Source organism: Macaca nemestrina, chromosome 4, assembly GCF_043159975.1.
Source record: "Macaca nemestrina isolate mMacNem1 chromosome 4, mMacNem.hap1, whole genome shotgun sequence".
NCBI lineage: Eukaryota > Metazoa > Chordata > Mammalia > Primates > Cercopithecidae > Macaca > Macaca nemestrina.
Genome location: NC_092128.1, coordinates 51,253,466 through 51,270,073, shown reverse-complemented (window position 1 = coordinate 51,270,073; position 16,608 = coordinate 51,253,466). Strand labels below are relative to the sequence as shown.

At 45.4% G+C, this 16,608-nt stretch overlaps 1 protein-coding gene and 1 pseudogene across 1 annotated transcript in view; both read right to left on the bottom strand.

Annotated features, from left to right (window-relative positions):
- The window catches only part of LOC105475300 (laminin subunit beta 1), an 87,414-nt gene extending 71,914 nt beyond the window's left edge, over nucleotides 1-15,500 (bottom strand). Inside the window, exons 1-5 of the mRNA XM_011730423.3 lie at nucleotides 15,396-15,500; nucleotides 15,134-15,256; nucleotides 13,829-14,004; nucleotides 10,593-10,728; nucleotides 7,139-7,212 (exon numbers count right to left, since the gene is read on the bottom strand). Coding sequence (XP_011728725.1) covers nucleotides 7,139-7,212; nucleotides 10,593-10,728; nucleotides 13,829-14,004; nucleotides 15,134-15,170 — 423 coding nt within the window. The 5' untranslated portion in view covers nucleotides 15,171-15,256; nucleotides 15,396-15,500. The remainder of the gene's footprint in view (nucleotides 1-7,138; nucleotides 7,213-10,592; nucleotides 10,729-13,828; nucleotides 14,005-15,133; nucleotides 15,257-15,395) is intronic.
- On the bottom strand, nucleotides 12,049-12,234 carry LOC112425545 (small nucleolar RNA U3; annotated as a pseudogene).
- Nucleotides 15,501-16,608: the final 1,108 nt, after the last annotated feature.

Sequence of the window (16,608 nt, the reverse complement as noted above, 5' to 3'; positions counted from 1 at the left end):
TCTCCTGTCTCAGCCTCCCGAGTAGCTGGGATTACAGGCATGTGCCACCACGCCCAGCTAATTTTTGTATTTTTAGTAGAGATGGGGTTTCACTATGTTGGCCAGGCTGGTTTAGAACTCCTAACCTCAGGTGATCCACCCACCTTGGCCTCCCAAAGTGAGGGGATTCCAAGTGTGAGCCACCGCACCCGGACCAAACTGGATCTTAGAAGGGCAACAAGGTATTTTCCAGGCAGTGGGTGGAGGTGGCTACACGTGGCAGAAGAGGTTGGTCAGGCCTGGATAAGGAGTTGCCATGCTAAGGGACTTATCTTTTTGCAATGAAAAGGGAACACTAAAAAATTTAAGTGGATGAATGAAATGATCATATTGCGCTTTAGAAAAATAACTCTTGTGGTAGAGTTACTGGACATGGACAACACAAAGCACAGGAAAACGAAGTGAAAGAAAAAAGATGAAGGTTTTAACTTGAGAAGTTACAATGTCGATAGAAAGGGATGGAACTGACCACTCTGAAAATTTAGTGACAGAAGACTATATTGAATTACACTTGGTGATCAATGAGACTGCAGCGGAAAAGGCAGAGTGAGGAAAGAAATGCGGGCACCTGCACTTGGGTAGCTAGGTAGATGTGTTGCCAATGACAACAATAGGGAAGAGGCGTGAAAGCATTTGGTTGTAGGCAAATTAGTCACATGTGCAATGTCCACGTGGAGACACCCATCAGACACTTGGAAAAAGTGGTCTGGCACTCAGCTGCAAGAAGGGAGCTTGAAACATTAATTTGGGAGTCACTGCACACACATAATATTTGAAACCTCCAAGTATATGATGTCTCAAAAAAAAAAAAAAAAAGAAAAAGAAAAGAAAAAGGAATGGACAAGATAAAGAGAGTCTAAGTCTGTGCTCCAGAAAAACGTATCAACCAGGGGCTAGACAAGGAAAACCGAGTGGTGCCAGTACCACTCATTACATTATTTACTTTAGCCCTCTATAATTTGGGCTTATTTGTGTTTCTGCAAAAGTCATATATTGAAGACATAACTCCATACTTCAGGTCACTGTGTGTGGAGATGTGCTCTTTAAAAAGGTAATGAAGGTTAAATGAGGTCATGAGGGTGGGCTCTCATCATATATGACTGGTGTCCTTGTAAGAAGAGATGAGAACACACACATGCACAGAGGGATGACGGTGTGAAGACACCGGGAGAAGACAGACATCCCAAACCAAGGAGAGAGGCCTCAGCAGAAACCAACCCTGCCAACACCTTACCCTGAGATTCCTAGCCTATGGAACTGTGAGAATATACATTTCTGTTGTTTAAGCCACCCAGTCTTGTGACACTGTGTTATGGCATCCCTAGGAAACCAATGCACCCTCACAACACATTTGTCTGACAAATGAGAAAACTGAGGCTCGGAGATATTGATTTGCTAGTTACAGGCAGAGCTTAGATTCAAATCCATGCCTATCTTTCTCCCTCGCTGGCTAAAGGCATAGAAGACTGGAAAATGAGTGTCAGAGAGGAAAGAGAAAAAAGACAGTCTTCTGAAACCAAGGCAGGAGGGAGATTTAGGAGGGTGTGGTGAACAGAGAAAACTGGAAGTAAAAGATGAAGCAGAAAGAGCACTGAAAACAGGCAATCAGGCAAAGGCTTTGACACTGACCAACACAGTGATGCATTTTGGGAATTGGAAGTCACATTACAAGGGAGGAAGATCAAAGGAAAGTTCAGTTGACCTAGAAAACAGAACCTAAATAAAAACACTTACTTCTGAATTAAAACCAATGCTTGACAGAAATTTGGGTGAGAGTTAATGCTGAAAACTACATGCTTAGGCTTTCTTTAGCCCTCCTTAATAATCCTGCTGGGCTTTTTCTCTGATAAAAGATGTCAAGGATAAGAAAATGGACAATTACATTTTGACAGACTCTTTGACTTATTCACTCACTAGCTGCTCAGGTTTTTTTTTCACCTACTCAGGAATATAAGAAAATGATACCATATTCAACTCAAGACAGTATTAGCCTAAGAATTTTAAAATAAGAGAGAAAAATTCCTAAGGACTAACTGAACCATGTGTGCCACGTACCATGGCAAACTCCCCGTGAGAACCCGGCTGGGAGGCTTGGGGAGAGTCAGAGAGGGGAAGGTCTGAAAAACTGTGAAAGCCATTTCTGGCTGTGCTTCCTTCTCCCTCTCTTTTGGAAACTTTCAAGTCCCAAAGGACCATTGACGAGTCATCCAATTTCCTGTGGAGTTAAGAAGTTGCTGGAAACCAGAGCAACACATTTTACCTAAAGAATAGAATCCTTTCCATGCTCTCTGCTTAGTTATCAACCTTCTCAGGCCTGCCGTTGCTGCACAGTTGCCTCCGAATTTATAATAAACAAAAGACCTATGAGTTTTTTGTGTCTTTTAAAGATAGAGTCTCAGGCCGGGCGCGGTGGCTCAAGCCTGTAATCCCAGCACTTTGGGAGGCCGAGGCGGGCGGATCACAAGGTCAGGAGATCGAGACCACAGTGAAACCCCGTCTCTACTAAAAATACAAAAAATTAGCCGGGCGCGGTGGCGGGCGCCTGTAGTCCTAGCTACTCAGGAGGCTGAGGCAGGAGGATGGCGTGAACCCAGGAAGCGGAGCTTGCAGTGAGCTGAGATCGCGCCACTGCACTCCAGCCTGGGCAACAGCGTGAGACTCCGTCTAAAAAAAAAAAAAAAAAAAAAAAAAAAAAAAAGATAGAGTCTCGCTCTGTTGCCCAGGCTGGAGTGCACTAGCACAATCATAGTTCACTGCAGCCTTGACCTCCTGGGCTCAAGCGATCCTCCAACCTCAGCTTCCTGAGTAGCTGGGACTACAAGTGTGTGCCACCATGTCTGGCTAATTTTTAAACTTTTTGCAGAGACAGGGTCTTGCTATGCTGCCCAGGCTGGTCTTGAACTCCTGAAGCTCAAGCAATCCTCCCACCTCAGCCCCTCAAGTGTTGGGATTACAGGGATGAGCCACCATGCCCGGCCAAGAGTTATGAGTTTTGAAACATCTAGCAATATAGAAAAACATACTGTGTACATGCTAAATGAGCTTTTGCTAGTCTAAATCTACTTAGCAATTAGCCGTCTCTACGGCAAACTTGGGGAAAAAAATCAACAACCTCAGTTTTCTTCCTGATTTCACTACTGTTAGTAGCTTCACCATCTTCCTAGTTATTTCACTTGACTTTCTAAGTAATTTTTTTTTTAAGTGAAAGCAAGTTTATTAAGAAAGTAAAGGAAGAAAAGAACGGCTACTCCATAGGCAGAGCAGCCCTAAGTAATTTTTGATTCAGCCCTTTCCTTCCACTGTTCTGCTTCTCATATTTCTCTACTTCATGGTTCAGCTTTTGATTTTAAAGGATCCAAATGACTGCCCTTAGAAAACAGGGGCTCCTCATCTTGGAAACGATCCTCAAAGGCAGTAACAGCAGAGAGTATCAGAGTATGGCAGTGAGTGGACACATGGGATTTGAAAAAGCTTTCTAAGATACAGGACTCCTGGGTTGCAGGAAGAGGCTCCCTCCTACTTGAGAATCACAGCCAGTTTTTGCATTAGCACCAACCCTCCATTAATGTTTCATCAATGCTGACATCAATAGAGCATCCCAACGTGCCCTTTATTTTTGCCATCCCAGTCCTTGCTTTGTATTTCCTCTTGGGCTACCTTCCTGAAACACAGGTCTCCTTTTCTTGTCAATGGTTTCCAATTTTTTTTTTTTTTTGGTGTTCATTTTTTTTTTTTAAATTAAAGATCCAGAAATCTGGATCTTTAAGACTGGCATAAACAAAAATAAAGCACAAAATAGCAAGATAGCTGCAGTTACTAACTGCAAGAATATAGTAAAAAAGAGTCATACTAAATGTTAATGTTTTTGCAACAGAATTATCCCAATCACCTCAGAGTAGAAAATTTTGGCAAGAAATGATCATTCATTATTAAAAATATGAAAAGAGGCTGGGCGCAGTGGCTCACACCTGTAATCCCAGCATTTTGGGAGGCAGAGGCAGGTGGATCACTTGAGGTCAGGAGTTCGAGACCAGCCTGACTAACATGGTGAAGCCCTGTCTCTACTAAAAATAAAAAATTAGCCGGGTGTGGTGGCGCATGCCCATAATCCCAGCTACTCGGGAGGCTGAGGCAGAAGAATTGCTTGAACCTGGGAGGCGGAGGTTGCAGTGAGCCGAGATCGCACCACTGCAATCTAGCCTGGGCAACAGAGTGAGACTCCGTCTCAAAAAAAAAAAAAAAGAATTTCTAAGATTGATCAGTTGTAACGGCTCCCTTTTTCTTATAAAGTTCACACTCCCTAGCAAGGAGTCAATGCCCTTTGTGTCTAATCTGCTTTTCTACTTTTACTTTACTTTCCTTCTCTCACTACCCCAAACTCGAGGCAAATCTACATAGCACTTGCTGAGCAAACCCTGACCCACTGTCCCACCACCAGTGCCTTGCTCTCAGACTGTTTCCCTCTGGCCATGAATGGCCTTTCTTCCATCTCCTCCCACTGACATCCTGCTCTCCTTTCCTGGCCCAGGTCAAGTGCAGTCCCAGTCCTAGGTTTCTTCTTTATTGCAGGCTAAAATTAATCTCACCCTCCTCCGGGCTAACATACATTGTCTGAACTTCTGCTGTAGTCATTAGCACCTTCTGTCATGTACTGTAAGTTATCTGCAAGTATATCTTTCTCCCCTGGAAGACTGGAAGCTCCTGGAGGGCAGTCACTATGCTATCTTTACAATTTCCCGTAAGGCTTAAAGTAGGGTAGTTTCTTACAAACAGAAGATGGTTGAATTCATTTATCCACTTATTCTTTCATTCAGTAAACATTTGTAGAGCAATTACTATATGCCAAGCATCTGCATTTATAAAGACTTTCAGGTTCCCACTATATGCCAGGCCAGCAAGATTATCCGAATTCCTAGAACAGAAGGGAACAGGCCAGGTGCAGTGGCCACGCCTGTAATCCCAGCACTTTGGGAGGCCAAGATGGGCAGATTGCCTGAGGTCAGGAGTTCCAGACCAGCCTGGCCAACATGGTGAAACCTGTCTCTACCAAAATACAAAAATTAGCCAGGTGTGGTGGCATGTGCCTATAGTCCCAGCTACTCAGGAGCCTGAGGCAGGAGAATTGCTTAAAACCAGGAGGTGGAGGGTGCAGTGAGCTAAGATTGCACCACTGCACTCCAGCCTGGGCAACAGAGCGAGACTCAGTATTTAAAATACAAAAAACAAAAAACAGAGGGGAACAGGAGACCATCACCATTCTGTCTTATGTCCTATGATGTCGGTATTATTCCTCTTCCCATTTACCAATGAGGAAGTCACAGCTCTGGCCACACATGCCAAGAAGGAGCAGACAGGGATTCACACCCCATGTACCCAACCCCATAAATGTTGCTTTTCTCACTGGAGCTAGGACCCAAAGGATGAGTTGTTTTCTCATAAACCAGTGTGATAACTTGTACCTATTCTTTTTCTTGAGACAGGGTCTCACCCTGTCGCCCAGGCTGGAGTGCAGTGGCATGATCTTGGCTCACTGCAACATTTGCCTGCAGGGTTCAAACAATTCTCCTGCCTCAGGCTCCCAAGTAGCTGGGACTACAGGCACGTGCCACCACGCCTGGCTAATTTTTGTATTTTTAATAGAGCCGGGGTTTCACCATATTGGCCAGGCTGGTCTTGAACTCCTGACCTCAAGTGGTCTGCCTGCCTTGGCGTCCCAAAGTGCTGGGATTATAGGTGTGAGCCACCACACCTGGCCCCAGCTTATAGCCATTCTGCGTGTCTCAGTTCAATCACTGCCCCCGTTTTACCTTCTGCACCTACATGAGTAAATTCATCTTTCTCCCACTGTATTCACCTGAGTGAGTATTCAACTACAAAACATGTGCCCAAAGGACTTTTGGATCTAGATGAACTCAGAACTATCCATGTATATGAACAGATGCCCTCTGCAAAGGAAAAGATAGGATCATAAACATTAATAAAGATGATTTTGAGTATTCTTAGGTGTCACATAACTTAAAGGTAACATCCTTATATGCCGATGAGCACCAGTTTAATCACCAGATTGATTATGTGGTCAATGAAGGGACAAGCGGTTAGTGACAAGGAGTAGTTGACGATTTATTTAGTGAAACCTTCCCTACCACTCTCAATACCAGGTGTCACAGTCACAGTGCCCACCTTCCTGCTCCAGCAGGAACAGCAGGCTGCTGGGGAGTGGGCACGGGGATGAAGGCTCAGGCCTGGGAACTGCACAGCCCAACGTCCCTCCTAGTTGCATTCTGACCCCCCGCCCACCCTAGCTCCTTGGCCTCCCACTTTGGTGGCAGAGACAGTGAGATTTTCATGGCTACCTGCCCACATGGTAAATCTATCCTTGGCACCTTTTCCTTTCCTGAGAGGGTGTAGATAAGGTTCCCAACTCCAAATGAAAACTATTCAAAAGTGATTTTTAATCTGAGAAGCAATAAGTAAATTATGGGTTTTCTGTGCGCCAATGTGTACTTTAAGCCATGTGAAGTCTGTCATTTCCAGGCAGCTGCTTAAGAAGAAACAAAGGGACTTTGTACAGAGACATTCCCTAGTTCTGGAGTCATTTTACATCTCTCAAAGAAAAATGATGAGAAAATCCACATTTAGGAAGGCATTACACATTTCTTAAGGAACTGTAAAACTGTTCCCACAAATTTTGCAAAACTTTGAAAACCAAAGAGAATACACTTCCTTTCCAGTTACCAAAGTCAGTATTAAAGCATAAACACAAGGGACCAGGGATTTACTCTCCAGATGTTTTACTGCGGTTTGGAAGAGGGTCAACACTGCCTTACTCTATGGAAAAATAAAAAGATACCTAATTAAAAGTTTACAGTTGAATTACCTTAGAATAGAGGCTCTTTCTACTTATTGTCATGAAAATAGAGTATTTGTTAAATGTAGTTATTCATGCTAATGTTTTAAAAACTGCTCAATTACCCCAATTTATGGCAACAATAATATTTAAGTTCCCATTTAGGTCAACTCACATCTGACATCCATTGTGAAAGGGGACATTACACAGTACTCTCATGTGTCATTTGTGAGAAAGTTATGGATTTCTTACCTTGAAAGTCATTATGAGATGAGTAAAATGGAATTCTGCTTCCAAATCCAGTTGGATAGTTACATTTTCCATACCTACGGGAGATTAAAAAAAAACAAAAAACAAAAAACAAATGAAACTGTAAACAGAAACATCTGTGAATAGCTGAGACTATGTTTTAAAATTATTTTTATGTTCCCCATAGAAAGTATCCTTGCATTCTACCTTAAGCTGAAGCTGAAACTAAATAATAATCCCATGGTAAAGCACAAGTCCAATGATTCTTTAGTTTTCCACAAATCATTCTGGAGTTCAACAGATTGAATCTGCTCACTGGAACAAGACATCTGGCAGAGTGCCTCTAGCTGCTGTCAAGAAAGACATCCTTTGCCTAGCCAGAAGTGAAACATCTTCCCAACCCTCTAAGCCAAGCTGCTCTCAAAGGAAAAACGGGAGGGCACTTCCTGTGCACAGTAGGGGGTCAGCTTGCAGTCTGATGCACAAGGACACAATCCTCCTCCAGTAGAAACACAAATATTCCTTTTTCTCTATGCAGCAGCAAAGAAAATAAATAAGAGTCTACCACATATGTTAGTTATACTACAACTTAGAAAAACCTATCCCTGATGGGGAAACCTTTGGATGCATTTCCACAATGAAAAACAATGCCAGAGGAAAAAAGAGTCGGTCAAATAAACTGGCTCAGAACAAATACTAACATCTTCTCTTTCAGGGGAAAGCCTGAACAAACAAATGAGCCTTTGCACCCTTGCCCCGAGGGTCAATCAGTCTCACTTAAACACATTAAAAAGGCCACTGGAATTCCAGAGATGGAAAGCACCTCCTCCCCAGTCCCTAGAGCTCTCATGCCTGCCTGTTCAGCAAGGGAGACTTTCCATGCTTCTTGTGTTTGAGAGAGCTTTTGGGGTCCATCTTCCAGAGCAAGAGAGTCTTAAATGCGGGAAGACAGGAATGTGTCAGAATGAATCATGTCACAGGCTGGTGTATTTTCAGGAAATCAGGAGGACCTTTTGAAATAAACTCTCTTGCTGGAAAAATGCCAAGTCAATTGGGGAGGTGGAGGCGTGGAAAGTGGTCACTAGAACGGATATGAGTTAGCTGGAATGTTAAAAGAAAAACATTATAATCATACTAACTAATCTTATCTAACTTATTAAAAAGAACCATATTACAGAACTACAATGGGCATTTATTTTTGAGTGAAATGTTAGGCAACTGTACGTCTCTCCTCTTCCAGACTTTTAAAAACCTACAATATTTGTTCAAAATTAAGAGATAACAAAATAATGTAAAGTGCGAAGCAAGGCTAGTGCCATTTCTGTAACCTAAGAACATATGCTGCAACGTGTGCACCAAAAGCACATTCCATTTAGATTTATAACCTGATAAAGCACTTCAGGCTTTTTTTATATGGGAAGAAAAATCCAGAAAAGAGAAACAAGGTCATTCTTCTATAGTATATTGGATTTCTGTCAGACCGAGGAATAGATCATCATGATGGGTAAAAATAGTTGTACATTCCAAGCTCGTTTCTGTGCCTGGACACTGATAATTTAACCCCGCCATGTATAAGCACATCTTTGCAAAACACACAGAAAATAGATAAAATCATGTTCATAAAGTCTTCAATTGTGATCAAACACAGAGATGATAGGGTATAGTAACAATCAGTCTGACTTTCTAAAGACTAAGTTCCATCAGTCTAATCTCATCTAATTTCTTGTGACAGAGTGACAGAGAACTCAAGCCCCTCTACTGGAAAATCTCTTCTTTCTGGCATCTGGTCTCTTTTGTCCCACAGATTCAAAGTTGTAGAAGTTGATTAACTCGACATAACCAAGACAAATCTTCCTCTAGAACTACAGCACATGATAAACTGTTTCACTGTCTGTTGACTAAAATGGGGACAGTCTCGATCCTAATGTTGAGACATCTTCTTCAAACTGTCTTTCACTGGAAGAATGTGGGAGATCAGGAAATGCTCCTAGTCTTTGTCATAAGCTTGCTGCTGTTTCAGAAGTCTTCGGGATGCATTGCAGATTTACAGAAACTTCTCTTTCACACTGAAGTATCAACCAAAATATGCCCCCATAAGAATGAACATGGCTCTAAATGATACATGCTTTCTGATGACCCAGTGAAGTTTGTAACCAGTGAATTGCCAAGGCCAACCAATGAACAAATCAACTCTCCCTAGAAACCAATAGTCTAGAAAATATTGCAATTTAACGGTCAATGATAACTGGGCGTGGTGGTTCACGTCTGTAATCCCAGCACTTTGGGAGGCCAAGGCAGGTGGATCACGAGGTCAGGAGATCAAGATCATCCTGGCTAACACGGTGACACCCCGTCTCTGCTAAAAAATACAAAAAAAATTGGCCGGGCGTGGTAACATGTGCCTGTAATCCCAGCTACTCAGGAGGCTGAGGCGGGAGAATCACTTGAACCCGGGAGGTGGAGGTTGTAGTAAGCTGAGATTGCACCATCGCATTCCAGCCTGGGCGACAGACAGAGTGAGACTCTGCCTCAAAAATACACAAACAAACAGTCAATGACAAAGAAATCTATTAAGGGTGTTTGTCTTTACAGAATGATAGATGGCTGCAACAGCATCCAAAGTCTCCCCAGGTGTAGGGCATAGAATAAAGAAATCTAGTAGTCTCCAGGCTTTTTAACGACCAGGGTTATGTTCACTTCTTTGAGGATACTTTCACATTTTTTTTAAAAGAAGATCTAATGGTACGTTGTTGATTAACAAAAACACTAACTCTACCTTTATTCCCCAAATTTCAGCATCCGAGTTTGAAATAAATGTGAAACTCATCTGGGCTTCATGGCACAGCAACAGTAAAATCATATTTGATGAATGTATTAAACAAAATCCCAAATAGCAAAGACAGGAAAAAGGGTGTAATTCATGCAATCACTGGAGGAACCATTTGACTTGGGGTCATATCCATGTTGACAGAGTCTTTGAAAAATTACATCTTGCTGCTTATTCACAGTGCTATTATTACTATCAAGAAATTTTCTGTAGATGAAGGAAGGCGGTGAGGGGAGGAGTGGGGGCTGTGATTCTGCCCCTTCCTTTGGGATTGATCAAAGTGAAAGATGTTATGTTTTGTGGAAGAATAGGGGCCTGAGACAGTACCCATACCCTCCCCACACAGCCCCCCGGCACACAAGCACTCTCTCCAAAAGCCCCTCGGAATGAGAACTATGAAATGCTCCTTTGGTCTAGCATGAAAGACTGCTTTCTTATAGGAAATACATGCTTCAGGAAGAAGGATAAGATTTTACCAAGAGAAGTTAGTGCTCCAGGCAGTCAATCTGTCAGAGGCCATACTTACAGGACAGAGAAGCAAATCATAATTACAAACACCCAGGAACCTGTAAGCTCCACCCAAGTTATCAATCACACTCAATGGAACTTGTCCCCACACCAACCACATACCATTTTCAGATTGCCACCAAATCTTAAGGCGGTTTGGCGCAAAGGTAGTGACCACATTTTCAATGAGATGGCTGTCAGGATTCAGGGTCTCATGATAAGGATCTTGGGAATTGCATATGAAGCATTTTTTGTCCTCCTGAAAACAAAGTTGAGTTCATCAGTCTAGAAGCAACCTCATTAAAAACATTTTTAATTAAAAAAACCCCATCAAGCCCATAATACAAAAATCAACCTATTAGCTTCAAGAAAAATGAATGTGTGAAAATTGCTTAGGTGATTTGTATCACATCTTTCACTTTTAACTTGCTGAGTCTAAAATACTCTTGAAAATAATTTCCTCCTTCCTTGCAAATTCAAGGTCTAAAGTAAAAGACGGCATTGTTTCCTCAAGCTATTAATCTAACCAAAATCAAATTTCTAGGCTTAAACCTTAATCTCAATAAACAGAGAAGCTTACTCTACAGTAAAATGTAGAGGAGATATTAGAGAATTTTTGCTGACAGAAAGCAAACTAAAAATGAAAGAAAAAAAATACAATTCGCTTGGCCTGATTTTCTAAAGCCTAAATGAAGCAGAAACCAAGTATTAGGCAGAAGTATTTAGAGAAGCTTTGGGAACCACAGAACAAGACTTCTTCATTTCCACCCTGCCTGGGCAGTGAATCAACAGTGGGGCCATGCAGGCTAACCTGCAAATTGCTCAGAATATCTGGGGAAGGGAGGGCCAGACTGTTGGAAGGACCAGACCATGTTGGGACCACTATAATCTGGGGCCAGTTCAAAGAACCCCAACATGGTCATGAACTAGGATGAAGATAGACTGTAAGTTTTAGGGTAGCGTTGAATTTCTCTCACTTTCTTTTTCCTAAAATGGAAGCCAGAGCCACCCGGGCAGTTGGGTTAGGAGAGTTATCTACTTTCTGTGCATTCCGTCAAGGCAAATCATAAACAACAGAGCTTAATAGCTCCCTTTCTACATAGAGCTTTGCTCTGTACCTACATTTTCTGAAATGCAGATTATTCTTAAGTCTGAAAATGAGACTAAGACTGAAATATACAAGAGACCCACATGTATGTTACAAACAGCATTTGATTAAGCATAATATTCTTATAAGGACACAATTAACTGACTGTACTTTTACACTGTATTTCACATTGTATTTATTTAGTTATTATCTTCTTCTCAAAAGGATTTGGAGACTGGCAAGGTGTACTGTCTAAAAAACAGAGACCAAAAGCCAGGGATGCATTGGGAGCCTGGATAAAACAAGCTTCCTCTATCTTGATGCCCACTAGATGTTTGAGAAAAGCACGTATCCAGTCCCGTTTTTAGGCCCTGCTGTCTGTGAAAAGCACTTCACAAATGCATGGCTAATCATATATACCAGAGAGCCTGGCTCCAGTTGCTTATTTATTTATTTATTTATTTATTTATTTATTTATTTATTTTAGGGGAAACTACTAAGACTGCATCCTCTTCCTCTTCCAAAGGAAGAGAAGAACCAAGAAGCAACACCAAGAGCCAGCTTCACACTCAGGAGAGACCGCTGCGCCTCTTTCTTGTGGTTTCTGATGCTCTCTACACATTCAGAGAAACTTCTCCAGGAACGAACTATAGAAATAATCTCTGAGAGGACAGTCTTCCTTCCCAGTTGCTTTTAATACAAACAGTCTGATTCTCATTTTGGTCAAAGTTGATTTCATAATCTGGTGATTCATTTACAGGATGTCCTGGCCTCTCAAGAAAATGTTAGCATAATATTGTAGGTAAAATGTAAATGCTAATATTAGAAAAGTAACATCAACTGCCTTCAATAACTTGTAGTCAAGGAAACTAGTACTGGAGAACAATCACCAGAACTCCAAAAAAAAAAAAAAAAAGTTTAAAAGAGTTTAATTACAGCCTCCCTTCTAATCAGGAGGAAGCAGTCTAGACATCTCTGTATAAACCTGGAAGCAAGTGAACGAAATCCACTTTACCACATTCCTTTGGTCTAATTTATCAGGTCTCCAGAATGGGCTTTCTGCTTTGTAAAAGTGACTCCATTTTAAGGGATCCGCTGTGCAAACCACACACAATACTCTGTCCTCCTTCTGAAGGGCAACTATACCGGTGGGTGGGCTGACCACATTCTGGGCAATTAGCTTGGAACTTGCCCTGAATGTGAGACTGATACTTTCCGCTTTTGTTAGAGGCCAGAAATATCAGCCTTTTTTTATTTAAAAATTTTTTCGAGACAGGGTCTCCCTTTGTTATCAAGCTGGAATGCAGTGGCCTGATTATCACTTACTGCAGCCTCGACCTAATGGGCTCAAGTAATCCTCCCACCTCAGCCTCCTAGATAGCTGGAACCACAGGTGTGGACTACCACGCCCAGCTAAGTTTTTAAAAATTTTTTTGTAGAGACAGAGTCTATGTTGTCTAGGCTGGTCTTGAACTCTTGGGCTCTAGTGATCCTCCCACCTCAGCCTCCCTAAGTGCTAGGATTACAGGCGTGAGTCATTTTGCACCCGGCCAACTTCGTTTTTAAAAATGAAGGAAAAGTGTTCTGATTCTGGATATTTTATACTTTGTGTCTTCTTTTAAAATTACTTTTGAGTTTGTATAAATATGACCCCTGAAATCTAAAATTTGGGCCCTCTTTTAGAAACAGGTAACACCCTGAAATTTCACTGTGGTCTTTCTTTATCAGGGTATCACGGCAACCAGGGCATTTCGTGAAAGCAAGCATCTGATCCTGATATCTAGTTGGGAACAGCACCAAGTGAGGAGAGGAAAACGGGTTCGTTCCGTGATTGGAATCACCTTGCAAGACGCCTGTCAGTGCTGGAATCCTCTTTACTCAAGTGAAGATGCGGTTGGGGGCGGGGGCGGAACCCAAGATCACTGGGTTTTAAAAAGAGGATAAATCACCTTTAATGCACACTTCCAAAACTAAAGATTAAAACACACACACACACAATCAGGCCTTTGGAGGCCCTGGGTTGGGGCAGCCAGGACTGTCGGCAGTCCTTCCTTTCCATACTGACCGCGCCAGCAGGAAATGTGTGGCGGATGCAACTGTGCAAACTGAGATGGGGCAAAAGGGTAAGCTACCAGCCTAATCCCGGGACTCCCCGGCTGGCTGCGCTTCCTATCTGGATTGCTGGAAGGATGCGGAGTCCCCAGGGCCTGCCCCTTAGCTCTGGACGGGAGGAGGCGCTAGAAGAGCCTCATACCCGGCTCTCAGCCCTCACCTGCAAGTGGCTGACGATACAGTAGGGTTCGGGCTTGTGCAGCCCGCACGTCGAGGTCACAGAAAGCCTCTGTGCTCGGCCGATGAGAAGGTCGCCCGTGGCGGGGTAGCAACTGCCTTCGGCGCAGCCGTAGCTGAACTCGGGTTCTTGAGCGCGCACTCGGGCTCCGCACAGGGCTGCGGGAAGGACAGGCGACAGGGTTGGGGGCACACAAGCAGGGAGTAGAGTCCGAACAAAACGAAAAAGCGGGGCGGGGGAGTGGGTGCGGAGAGAGGGCAGTCCATTCGGAAGAAAGCAAAATGCACAGAAAGGACAATGGAGAGATGAGCGCAGGAGAGGCTGGGAAGGCAGGGACTCAGAAAGGAGGAGGACACGGAAAGAAACCCACACACGTCATCAGGTCTGTCCAGCAGCGAGAGCCTCCCTCCTGGGAAACCCACCGACGCTCGCGCCCACCCTGATCAGCCCCGGGGAGCACCTCCTCCAACAAAGGGTGGATGTATAGACCCTCCACTTAGACGTGCCTGGAGCCCGCCGCAGGGAGGCTGACCCCCCAAGCGCCACACACCCACGCACGTGAACCCGCGTGCACGCGGCAGCCCGCGCATCCTCGGTGTGAGTGTGCGCGTGGAAATCTGTGAGCACGGGGCGCGAGAGTGCGTGTGCGTGCACGCGCGAGGGTCACCGGCGCTTCGCTGGGGGCGAGGCGCCGGGTCTCGCGGTGGACGCCGCTTTCCGGAGGTAGGGGAGCCCATGGACAGTCCCTGGGGCTCTGGAGTGGTTTCAAGGCTTCGCCATTCCAGGGAAGCGCCAGGTCCAGCTGTTTCTGGTGCCATCCGGAGACAAACAGAGATGGTTAATTAAAGCCACATGGCCCCCATCTGTTCCCAGAATGAAGCCTCCGCTCAGCTCAGGCACTTTCCTGGGCAATGGATTTTTGGAGAGCCCTCCTCAGTCACTACCGCCAACCCCAGGGAACCTGCCCTCCGCGGTGGGGAAACCCAGGGTGAACCGGCCGAGGGTGCAAAACCCTGAGCGGGGGCCGCGGGAGCCCGCAGGGGCCGGGGCTTGGGCGCAGAGCCCGGGGGATGCGAGCCCGGGGGATGCGGGTCCGCGGCACTCCGCGTGCGCCGTCTCCAGCCACCACCAAAGCAAGGGCGTTGGCGTTTAATCCTAGGGGCGTCATTTCCATCCAGTCCCTCTCCCAAGCCCCCAGTCTCCCTCGAAGGTGAGCAAACAGCTTTTGGGTTTTCCTTCCCCATGCCCAAGTCCATCCGCCTCCCCGCACCGTTTCCACGGAATTACCTAAGAAACTGAAAGCTAACACCTGGAGAAGCCCCATGCTGGCTCCCTGCAGCCACGGGGACCCGGCAGAGGAGTGGAGAAGACGCCCGCCGAGCGGCCTGCCCTTTCTTCCCGTCTTCCTTTCTATAGAGGTGAAAAGGAGGGGAAAAAAGGCAAATGTTCAAAGAGAGTAGAGGCGCCCTTCCATTTCCTGTCGCTCCCACGGAAGCTGGGGGTGGGCTGGAAAGGGGGAAAAATCGCGCAGCCACTTTGTTCTCCTCACCCGGCGACGCTAGCGCTCGCCCTGCTCCTGGCAGCCCCCGATCCCAAAGAAGGGAATTAGAAAGTTTAGCCTTGGGAGGAACAGAGGGAGGCGCCTCTGCTCATGCGCACACGGAGAGCCGGGGCTGAAGGGGCGGGCGGCAGCAACTCTGCGAGGACCGGGTGAGGTCCCGGTCCCACCCCCCGGGGCGCCTCTTTTGTTTGAAAGCTGTGTCTGCGATGGCTGCGAGGCTGGGGCGCTTCCCAGTCCCAGCGCGGGTCCGCCCCGGGGTGCGCGTCCCAGAAGGGCGCGCGGCGTGGCCGTCCACCGAGGGGGGCGGATGCATGGGGGCGTCTCCGAGGTGGGTGTTCAAGTCGCCCAGCCAGGGGGCCGGCGGGACCTACGGCGGACTCGCGCATTTACGTTCGCAAGAAGTGAATCACCAAACGTGCCCACGGCTAAAACTGTCGTGCCGTGCGCTCGGGGAAAGCGGGTTAACTCTTTAGAAACAGGGTCGACCTGTCGTATTTGTTCTTTAGAAAGTGACACTTCCTTTCCGCCCCCAGTATCCAAGAGCTTGGGATGGGCGAGACTTCTACAGTGTCTTCCTAGGAAGGAGGAGAAGCGCTGTGCGCCCTGCAATTCTTTGCGCACACATTTATTCAGGACCTCTCTGTAGTCCCTGTTACCCAGGTGGTCACGGCATTGAATTGAACGGCTAGTTCTGTTTTTAAAAAATCTACTTCCAACATGGTGAAACCCCCTCTCTGCTAAAACTACAAAAATTAGCTGGGCGTGGTGGCGGGTGCCTGTAATCCCAGCTACTCGGGAGGCTGAAGCAGGAAAATCGCTTGAACCTGGGAGAAGGAGGTTGCAGTGAGCCGAGGTCGCGCCATTGCACTCCAGCCTGGGCGACAAGAGCAAAACTACGTCTCAAAAAATAAAAATAAATAAAATAAAATCTTCCTGCCTGTATCCAGATGATGGTTTTAACTCAGGTAATTCCTCAAATGACACCATTATTGTTACTCCCTTTCCCATCTCGCCGTGGAAGAGTTGACGCAGCCAGGAAGTGGAAATCTTTCATGAGAGGAACTTCCCCACAACGCATCTCAACGATCCTCCACGGTGTGCAAATGGTGAGGTCGGGTGAAGGCCTCTAAAGAAGGGTCTCTAACAACACAGTGTAACCTGCCTGGTGAAATTAGGGGTACATAGAAGCTCACCATCTTCT